Source organism: Polypterus senegalus, chromosome 7, assembly GCF_016835505.1.
Source record: "Polypterus senegalus isolate Bchr_013 chromosome 7, ASM1683550v1, whole genome shotgun sequence".
Classification (NCBI taxonomy): domain Eukaryota; kingdom Metazoa; phylum Chordata; class Cladistia; order Polypteriformes; family Polypteridae; genus Polypterus; species Polypterus senegalus.
In genome coordinates this window covers 42753281-42764223 of record NC_053160.1, presented here as the reverse complement: position 1 = coordinate 42764223, position 10943 = coordinate 42753281, and the positions used below count along the sequence as shown (strand labels likewise).

The 10943-nt window shown below is 34.9% G+C and overlaps 1 protein-coding gene across 1 annotated transcript; it reads left to right on the top strand.

Annotated features, from left to right (window-relative positions):
- The first annotated feature begins 3256 nt into the window (after nucleotides 1-3256).
- Nucleotides 3257-10224, top strand: prdm8b (PR domain containing 8b). Its single transcript, XM_039758534.1, has 4 exons — nucleotides 3257-3465; nucleotides 5407-5648; nucleotides 6605-6836; nucleotides 7782-10224. The coding sequence occupies exons 2-4, from the start codon at nucleotides 5430-5432 to the stop codon at nucleotides 9017-9019; spliced, it is 1689 nt and encodes a 562-aa protein (XP_039614468.1). The 5' UTR covers nucleotides 3257-3465; nucleotides 5407-5429; the 3' UTR covers nucleotides 9020-10224.
- Nucleotides 10225-10943: the final 719 nt, after the last annotated feature.

Genomic DNA, 10943 nt, shown 5'->3' with positions numbered 1-10943 from the left:
TCCTAGTTTGGACTTGTGATTGAAACAGATCCTCACCTATTTTACAAGTAAATGTCGACTGGCTCTGAGCAACTCACCTGTCGATCATAGTAGCATTAATCTGCATGATATTCTGAATGCATTCTGGATCAAGGGTACCATTTATATTATGTTTTCAATTAAAATTTACTCAGAGAAGAAATTATTATTATTAGTCTTATTATTAGTATTATTATTATTATACAATGAAAAATACATTAAGAAGCAGCATGGAACAAGAGATGCGTCAATAGTTGACACGCGATGATTAGATTATTTACACTCAATTAAAGAAGTACTGGAGAAATGCGCGTTACCTTGCACGCCTCTGAAGAATACTAAAGGATTAATATTTCTCTTTACGCTTTAATCTCAGAATCTTTAGTTGAACTCATAAGGCATCCCTGTGTTGCTTTTCATCACATCACATAATGAATGAAACGACAGAGTGTGTAGATTGCAGGTCACTTAGTTTACTATTACTCTCAATTCCGTAATTCTCTAGTAGAATGACCATTAAAAATCGCTCTCAGTTTCGTGGTATTTCCAAAACCTCAAAAAGGCATGGTATTGCTTTGAAACGTCACTTTTTATTAATAGATAGATAGATAGATAGATAGATAGATAGATAGATAGATAGATAGATACATAGATAGATACTTTCGTTGTCCTTAAGGGGCAGTTAATGCATTATCTATATATTACCTACATAATAATATTTTACAGGTTCTCACCTGGTGTACGCGGTGTGTCTGTATTGGTATCATATTAATAAATAAACGCATTCAGGATTATCAACCAAAATAAGAGACACTTAAAAAAGTTCCTTTCCCCACCCCCATTGTTCTGTTTGCTCATCATTTTGAAATTTGCGCGGCAATTCAGAGACGTTTAATTAACAAAGAGGGTTTGTCTTAAGTCACGCGAGATAGCAAAGGGATTGGGCTGATCACTTAATTAAGAATTCTAAATCAATATTCTATTCTAAGAGTCAACTTTGCTGCCATCCGACTTTGTCCATTTTTATCGCTATGCTAATTTGAAATACAGTACGTTGGATAGTTTTGCTAATGTTCTGTGAGTTTACTCATTTTCAGTTGAATAAAACAGATTTAAAAGTGAGGCAATTAAGGTTATGCGGGTTTTAAAGTGTATTCTGCAAACATTTTACATTCTTAAATTTTTTTTCTTTGCTCATAATCGCCTTACTTTTCTGTACACATGTTGTGCATATACAGTATTAAAAACATTTCTAATAATAGCTTATGAAGGTGATAAATTGTTTCTTTTAAATACAGCGTGCGCAGATAAAGAAAAACGTTCCACATTTAAAACGCACATGTAATAAATAAGGAAAGGTGAGTATGTTGTTAACGTCAAATTCTTACATTTCACTTTGTGTGTGTGTGTGTGTGCCTGTGCCTATACAACTAGCCAGGCCTTTTATTTCTGCACTGCTAATCCATTTTATACCATTCATAATTAGGTTTTTTAATGAGGCATCATCTCCACTGTTTAAGAAAAAGAGCATATTTCGCCCCATGGCCGTCACTAGGGATCTTGCAGACTGCGAGAATCAATTTTTGTTGATAATAAGACAAACCCGTTAATGAGCCATTTCTCTTTTCAGAAACACGGAACAAAGCTTCCGCTGAAAGAGGCAGAGGTCGAGCTATACAAAATTTAAAGGAGTCTCAGGGCGTCTAACGAGGAGTTGGGGAGTGCGGCACACTTACCGGCTGGCCCAGGGGTAGCGAGGTGAGCCCACCCGGCACGAAGGGGGTTACCACATTTCAAAATTATAGAACTGCACATAGTAGGACCGGGAGAATCTCTATCCCAGCCGAATATACAGTAAGGTTAATAAACATTTTTTATTTATCTATTTATTTTTTAAAAAGATGTTCCATGTACTAAGAAGGGCCCTGTGCAGGGAGAGTTGACAAAAAGGCGCTGTAATCGTCATCCAGACCCAACCATGTGTATGTTCTTTAATTTTTTTTTGTATGCAAAACACTGGATGTTCTTAAAAAGTCTCTAAACATGTTTTTAAATACAAGACGTTCATGTCTCAGTAACATCAACCATAATTAATATCTTAATCATGGGAATAATCTTCCCTAGGGAAAGAGGATTTGTGGATTTAAAAAATACACTTACTTTTGATGTCAGCCTCCCATATGTACTCACTCCTTGCACACTAATGAATGAGGTGGATTCTGAGATGGGTACAACTAACGAAAAGGTGGAAGAATTTATTTATTTCTTATGCTGTTCTTGTTTAAATTCGGAAAACGGATTTCTTTCACAAGATACGCTTGTTATAATTCCTTTGGTGTAATCAATACTGGACAGTCGTCGCATGAACTATTGTGGAAGTTCTATGAAACAGTGGCGTCCCGTCCATGGCTTGTCAGGCGTTGCGCCCATTGTAGCCGGGGAGGGGAACTGCATGTGGTAGACAGATATTCATAAACACAACCACATTAGTTTTACTATTTCTATCCATGGTGCAAACAGCTCTGAAAGTCAAGTTGTTCTTAACCCTTAGATATGCATGCCAGTGTTTTAATAAAAATCATAATTGCAATCCCCATAATTACAAAACATTACCGATACTCAAAACAGTTCTCTCACCTCCGTCCAGTCAATCAATTCTTATTGCAAGCCATACCGCAAGTTTAATTCAGACATAAGGAAAAAACACAGAAAAAGACACGTAGCATGATGTTCATATTAATATTTTATGAATATAAAAGCGTTTTAATTGAACATATTCCTTGACTTAATTTTAACTTTTAACACGAGTCCTACATTATTTTCAGAAACTGCTAAATTAGGATGACCCACCCGTACATTCTGTCTTGGGAATCATTCTCAGAACTATGAAATACAATACTACCGATAAAAAAAAGACCTGTAATAAATAAATAAGCCATCAAATATAAATGGAAATAAGTCTCACGAACCTCCATACAAATCGGTTTGATCTAGTCCGGTCATGCAAAAGCCTCGTTCAATGTGATGAGAATAACTAATATTCAATTGTCTTTTTCTTTGAGTACCAACCAACCAATCAAAAAAAAAAACTTCAGGAATGCAATTTTTTCAGAAAGAGGGGCAAAATGCAATCCTTCCAATAAAATTCGGTTGTTGAAGGGTTAAAGGGAGGAGACGTAAATTGTCACGCCTCATTGGGCAGATTATGTGCAGCAAACAAAAAGTGTGTGTCTGTATGCCAGTCAGTCACTGCATCGGGTCCATCTGCAAGAGTGTCTGAGCGCAGCCACACAGAGCGGCCGCCAACGCTTTGACTTCCCAGTGACGAGGAAATGTGCTAAAACTTAAACTGGAGACACGGGAAGACAGAGGCACAGTTTACCCTGCCTAGCACCGTTAACATTGTGGATTATAACACTGTTAAACCCAAGAAAAAGAACAACAAAGGTGAGTGCGTGCTTGCGCTTCACAACCAAAGTGCGATGGATGAGCTGTCCGATTTAAGGCTTGGAGAGCATGGTGCTTAAAAAGGAGAAAATGGGGAGTCTGCTTTACACTGCTTTCAAAATCTGCAGTGGTCTAAAAGCCAAATTAAAAACTGGGACCTGTCGTTTGAATTATTTCATATGGGGACGATAACTGGCATATAAACGGGGCATATTTATTCCATATAGTGTTGTGCTGGGAAAATGTTCGATACCTAAAGACTTTCAATGAAACGCTAATTTTGCAGAAAAAAAAATAAAAAAGGAAAAGAAAAGAAAATTAAAACGTATAAATAAATTGACGCTTTCAATACCATTGTGAGTATTTGGTGTATCGTCAATGCCCTAGAATGTATTACGGGTATGACGATGTTCCTCTTGGTGTTTTATTGTGACAGTCCCATGATTTTCTTTTCCAAAAAATGAAAGACTTTTTCTTTCTTTCTTTCTTTCTTTCTTTCTTTCTTTCTTTCTTTCTTTCTTTCTTTCTTTCTGTCTTTCTTTGAATTACTTGATGCTTCAATGGGCAGAACCGTGTTGACTGAATAGCACTCTGGGTGACAGGTTAAAGAGGGCTTTTGAACATCTTTAACAATGCTGTTCCCAGGCAATCAGCTTAGAATTAACCATGACCATTTCACTATATTATTATACTAACATTTTAAGGAAACAACAGTATATTTGTTTTTTTAATACTAATATGTCCAAAAAGTGCTCAAAATGTTCGTTTCCGTGAGTAGCAAGATACACGGCATTGTAAATTAGCCAGTGTTATATTTTGATTTTCGTTGAATTTATAGTTTTAGTCTCAAAACATGAAAGGTCTGAGATGCTTACTTTAATTATTTCACCAGGCTGGAAACTAACGCCATAAAATAAAGACATAAATAACCTTCAAAGACTAAATGTAAATAATACAATTAATGTATTTATTTTGAGACTATATGCACTTAGTAATATGTAAGACCTTGTGTTATGTACTATAAATTATTAAATACTAAAAAAAAAAAAGATTAGCGAAGTAATAATGTCGTAGTCTAAAAATAATCAATGTAAATTTAACATAGTTACATTAGCTATATAGAAAAGTAAAAATCACAGATAAGTAAGTGCTGTCTGGGGTGAGGGGCACTTAGAAATAACGGTGAAGACACAGTTTTTGTAAAATACCAGCACTTTAATTATATATGCTACTGTTTCCGTGTCTTTTATTTGTAAATACAGTAAACAGCCGTAGTAGACACTTAACAAATCATCAAGGGAAAACTGCTGTTTATATTCCGCTATAAATGGGTTTGCATTCTTGCAAATAAGCGTGTAGAGGTATAAAAAAATAATAATAATTAACTTTGCGTGCTGCCTTAATTAAAGTCTCGGAGGGAAAGTGTTGGATTATGGTAATGAGGAGACATACGTTCCCTCTTGTAGAACTGAGCTAAAGGTTAGCTGACATGAAATCAGTGACATTGACAGTCCACTTGAAATCCATTCGATATGCTCTTCTGTTTCTCGGTTCACTCTTTCTCAGCCTATTGGTAATTTTTACACGTCTCCTTGAAGTGCAGCATTTCACATATCATATATGATTGCAATCTTGAAAAAATAATACGTTTAAAAAATCATATATATATATAACTAAAAATGTACAACCCAAACATACCCAACTTATTAGCCAGCCTTCTCCCCAGCCCCACCCTTTCTTGCTGTATACCTGGGTATTCATTAAAAGTGGGTGATTTGCTTACACGCTAATTTACAAACAAAGCACTTTTGACAATTACTCAACGTAATAAACTAGCTATAAACTTGGAAATGTCTATTGTTTATAAGTCTTTTTATTAATTTTTAATGTGCATGCACCTACAGTCTCAAATTATAAAACGTGTATTTATTTTAACTACAGGTAACAAAAAGAGCTAACCAGTGATGGAGGAGTCCAGCTCCCATAAAGTGGTGTGGGACAGCGATGCCAAAGCGGTGCAGCAGTGCTTGACAGATATTTTCACAAGTGTCTACACGACGTGTGACATTCCTGAAAATGCCATATTCGGGCCGTGTGTCCTGAGCCACACCTCTTTGTACGACAGTATCGCCTTCATTGCCCTCAAGTCCACCGACAAACGAACTGCACCTTACATCTTTCGGGTGAGACAACTGAATGCTCTTCTCCTTTTCATAGTCTGCCGAGCTTCCTTGTTTCGCTATTGTCAAATGATTGATGTTTTCTACTTATGTTAAGGGTTTAGTATACAACCATTACATACTTTACCCCGTTAGAGTCTGAAGTCGTGATTTAAATAAATAAAATAATTCGCAATGTGCTTAGCATAACAGCTCAGCCATTTGTTTAGCGAGGACCTTTATTAAAGATTAAGTATAAATAAATGTAGTTGCATGAGTGACCTGAATAGCAAGCTTTAATTTGTAAACATCTTTCTCTCTTATACCGTTATGCTGTTCCTTTGACCTTACAGTTTAATTTATAATAATATTCTATTTGCAAACTTTTTTTTATTGTAGCCACAATGTCAGAGGAATGTTAGAAACTTACAGCACATTATTTTGTATTGTCTGATCTACTTAATAGCTTAATAATAGCAGAGATATCATTTAAATGCAGTATATACTTATTTAGTTGACATGGTATTCATTAAATAAGAATATATTCGGAGGGTTTTAGCATATGGGGAAATGTTATAATAATACAGATCGGTTAGCATTAAAGTAGTTCTTTTGTTAATCTTTCTGTTAAATTCAAGTTTAGTAAGGAAGTTGCATGATTTATATATATATATATATATATATATATATACATATATATTATATAGATAGATAGATAGATAGATAGATAGATAGATAGATAGATAGATACTCACACTTTTACATTTCAAATGTAATATTTTATATTTTATATCATATATGTATATATAAGTCAAATATTATACAGTTTACCAAAATTAATCTTTTAAAATGTCCTAATATTGGTAAGCTTTTATGAGTGATAGATAACACCAATAAAACTAATATTTGATCAACATGAGTTCTTGAAGATATTTGGCCATGATTACTGAATAAATGTTTTTTCACAAATATTTTTGCAGGTGGACACTTCAGCGGCCAACAGCTCCTCTGAGGGATTGATGTGGCTTAGATTAGTGCAATCTGCAAGGGATAAAGAAGAACAAAATCTGGAGGCCTATGTAAAAAATGGACAGTTGTTTTATAGATCTCTCAGAAGGATCGAGAAGGATGAAGAGCTATTAGTTTGGTATGGAAAAGACTTGATTGAGTTACTTCTCCTCAGTACCAGCAGAGCACAAGGCAAACTAAAAGGTAAGGAGCCAGATGGTTTCAGTAGTCGCTTCATGGATATTGCGAAGATGTAGTAACATCACATTTTAGTTTAACTATAAAGTCAAGGTAATGAATGAACTCTTCAACAATAGTGAGAATACACTGTAGTTCGTCATGAATTGTTAGCTGTATAATTTCATAAGCAGCTACCTGAATTATATTTTTATACTAAATTTACTTTAAATATGCAGAATTATATTAACTTGACCAGAATCAATTAGTGTAAAATATATGGATACTAGGAAGCTTTATTTTCAGTTAATAAAGCACCTTGAGCATGGTAAAGGCGCTATATAAATTATTATTATTATTAATAATAATTTTGCAGAAACAAAATGTGTTCATTTGTGGTGGTCTTATAAAAGAGCCAAAATGCTAATGTGTTGTTGAAACTGGTAATAAACAAAATTTCAGGAAAAAAAAACCAAAAAACTACAACACAATATGTCTTCTTGAGTAATGCTGCATATTATATTAGTTTTAATGCTTTCAGTCTGGCACATTGGAAATTAACTCAGATATGCCAGATTAGATGGATTGTCTTTAATATGTGTAGATATGTCAGTTAATTAGGTGTAGCTGTTCATTTGCTATATGAAAATACAGTAAACCTTAAGTAACAAAGTTCTGAAAATGAGAAAATACTCTGAATATTTCAGTAAAGGTTAAGACTGTTTCTTTCAATTTTGTTTCAAATTGCAGACTTAACGTGAATTTCAATGCTACCATTAATTGGGATATATTGTAAACTCTGAATCAAATAAGCGTTTGTGGGTGGGTGTTTTTTTGTATCTTGTTAAATGTTTATGAAATTGTGAATTAGTGAGTATGTGGATATTTGGACTTAATATGAGTTTGTAGTTGTCAATATGCTCTTCAGTAACTAAACTGTTGGGACTTTTGTCTTTTCTTTGTCGCTTTCAGGGTCTTCACCTTATTTGTGTCCAGACTGTAATCTGCGCTTCCAGTTTGAGTTTCCTTTTCTGGCTCACATGAGGTTTCGGTGTGCCAAAAGAATACAGACCAGTAACACCCCAGATGAGAATTCTTTAGACAACAGAGAGAATGGCCTTCAAAATACAGTGAACTCTAGCCTGAAGTTGTCAGGGTACACAAACTCACAAGAAGGAAAGCCATCTACAGATTTTCATAACCTTGCCAGGGATCTAGAAAACCATCGATCATCTCCAAATATTGATCAGAACTCTGAGATCAAAAGTTTGAATGGGCATAAAAGAAAATTGTCAGAATTAGAGGATGGTCGAAATGGCACAATACAACGATCTCTTACTTCAAAAGAAGACTTGCTGTGCTTGCCACATCAGTACAGAGGCAGCTATGTGGGTTTAGAAGAAAACAGAAGGTCATTTCCTCCGTCAAGTCCAGAACCTACAGAAGGCAAAAGAAGTGCATTTACAGAAGTCAAGAAAAGCTTACAAGGTCTTAAACAAGGTACCAAAGGCCTTGGACCAAATATAGAGAATAAGGAAAGTGGTCGGAACAGTGGCAGTCCAACAAACAAACTTATCAGACAAGTGCTGACCGAGACGCAAGTCCAATCTCGCATAGATGGCTCTTCAATAGGAAGTGCATTTACATCAGTTCCACAGCAGCTCTGTGAGTCCTCTGAGAGGAAAAGTGCTTTCAGTCAACCCGTGCGATCTTTTTCTCAGCTGTCACCGCTTGTCATGACTCCCAAGCTTCTTCCATCAGTGGAGTGCCATCCGTCTGTTGGTGATACTATGCCATCGAGCAGATTGTACCAAGCAGATCATTTAGCTGCCAAGCTCCAAAGTTCAGATCTAGGCAGCAATTGTACAGTCCAAGGTAGCCTTCCAAAGCAGAGCCCTTTCCTTTATGCCACAGCATTTTGGCCAAAGACCTCAGGACCTATTCAGCTTCAAATGCCATCGGCTCTTACCCTTTTGCCTCCTTCATTCACCTCCCTTTGCCTTCCAGCACAAAATTGGTGTGCTAAATGCAATGCCTCTTTTCGAATGACTTCAGACCTCGTCTACCACATGAGGTCTCACCACAAAAAGGAATACTCAATGGAACCGTTAGTAAAGCGACGAAGGGAGGAAAAACTCAAGTGCCCGATCTGCAATGAATCCTTTAGAGAACGCCATCACCTATCCAGGCACATGACTTCTCATAATTAGATGAATGCCTAAAAACAAACTGAGACTTATTTTGAAAAGAACTTATTACTAAAGGAAAAAAAAAAAAAAAAGAAATGCATTTTCAGTGCACATATTTTCACTTTCAAAAGGACTTTTTACAAAGTGTTAACATTTCCAAGTATGCAAATGCTGACTATGTTGAAAAAGACAAAACAAAACAAAAAATATTTCTACTTAATTTATGAAGCACTTATAATTTGGAAGTATGGAAAAAAAATCATAAACATATGTGTAAACGTAAGTTTTATTTTATATAAAGTAATGAAAAAAAATAAAAGTGTAGTTACATTTGTTGGGGTATTTAATTTGTTGTGTGCACACACAATATAAAATGTTGAATATTAGGATCAAATGATTCTGGTATGAAATTCTTTAAAGTGCATGTACAAATGAATAAATTTGCATTCCAAATGCAGACTGTAAAGAACATTGTAAATAATCATCTTGTTTGAATACAAAAGTGTACTATTTTGTGCCAGTGGGGAATAGTCACAGTGTCACTTCCTTTTGCTGAGATTTATTATACTTGATAGTTTACCTAATTATGTTGAATGCTTTGACAATAAAATAGCTTTATTTTCATTGAAAATTGTTTAGATGTATTTATTCTTCAGCACAATCATGAAATGATTTACGAGCACGTACATGCTGTACACAAAAGTTGTATATTTCAATGGGTGAAATATTTTGATCAATCATGTGCTTATGCAGAATAAATAGTAATGTTTAAATTATCTAAAACTATGGAGAAGAGAAACTGGATTAATATATTAATGACTAAAGTGTAACATGATGAACGTCAATAATGTCACCATCGGGATATGGCAAAAAAGAAGAATTATTATTTTTGAAATATATTGCACTACTATTTTCAGTTGCTTACAAAATATCCATTTAGCCACATTTAATGTCATTTTGTAAACTGTAAGAAGGGCTAAACGTTAAATGGGTTAAATGGCATTTGTTAGAACATGCTTGTCAAAAACCAAATTGGCAATATTCAAAACAGCTAAGAAGGCTAAAGACCAAAGTTTTTCTCACAATAGTTCTAGAAATGTGTGTTTACACCTTTCAAATATAAAAATACATGATATGTAACTTGTGATTGCACCTCCAAAATATTACATTCATGAGAAAACGAAAACTCCTCTGTTAATGATGAAATAAATAAAGATAAAAATCTATGTACGTGTGTGCAGTTGTTTAATACTAGTAAGGACGCGGATACTCGTATGATGGTAATTATGAGTTAAAATTAAAAAGTCCAACGCCACCCCTTGCCCGCCGGAATATTTCAAGCGTTACTTTTAAATGTATTCCGATATGATGCGGTAATATTTAATATTACTATATTTTTAATCCTAACTAGAACACGAGGAGTCTGATAAATAGAAATCTCAGGTAAGTTAGCGGGGGTTATTTCTGTACCATCAAGTAGGAGGCGGCACTAAAATGAAACTTTAATGGCGTATCGTGCCTAAAAAACAGTCATTAACTTTAGCGGATGTGCCTGCCTGTGGTCGCAGTGTTTAAATTTTTAAGCAAGAAAGTTATTTTTCGTAAAGATAAGCTTAAACAAAATAGCAAATGTTAATCCGCCGAATGTTTACCATACATGCGAATTCCACTTCACTGATGTGTGATCATAACTAAATTTTGTCTCCGTACAAATCCGCTTTGATGATGATGATGATAACAATGATAATAATAGTATTCTGATACAAATACAAGACCTTCAGTTCTTTTTTTCTCACGAGTTGCATTTAGAAGTGGCTGTCCATAGTCATTCCAGTCGCATACTCGCAGTTTGTAACATTTGCGGAATACTAAATTGAGTTTATTGTTACTTTCAAGAAAACTCGTTGTGGGCGCATTTGAAATTCACGTCCAATATTTAGTCCGA

What these genes read in the sequence shown, in the direction of transcription:
- prdm8b (XM_039758534.1), top strand. Translation starts at nt 5,430, where the DNA reads ATGGAGGAGTCCAGCTCCCATAAAGTGGTGTGGGACAGCGATGCCAAA. An exon ending in CTGCACCTTACATCTTTCGG is followed by an intron (nt 5,649 to 6,604) that starts GTGAGACAACTG and finishes ATATTTTTGCAG; the next exon opens with GTGGACACTTCAGCGGCCAA. An exon ending in AGCACAAGGCAAACTAAAAG is followed by an intron (nt 6,837 to 7,781) that starts GTAAGGAGCCAG and finishes TGTCGCTTTCAG; the next exon opens with GGTCTTCACCTTATTTGTGT.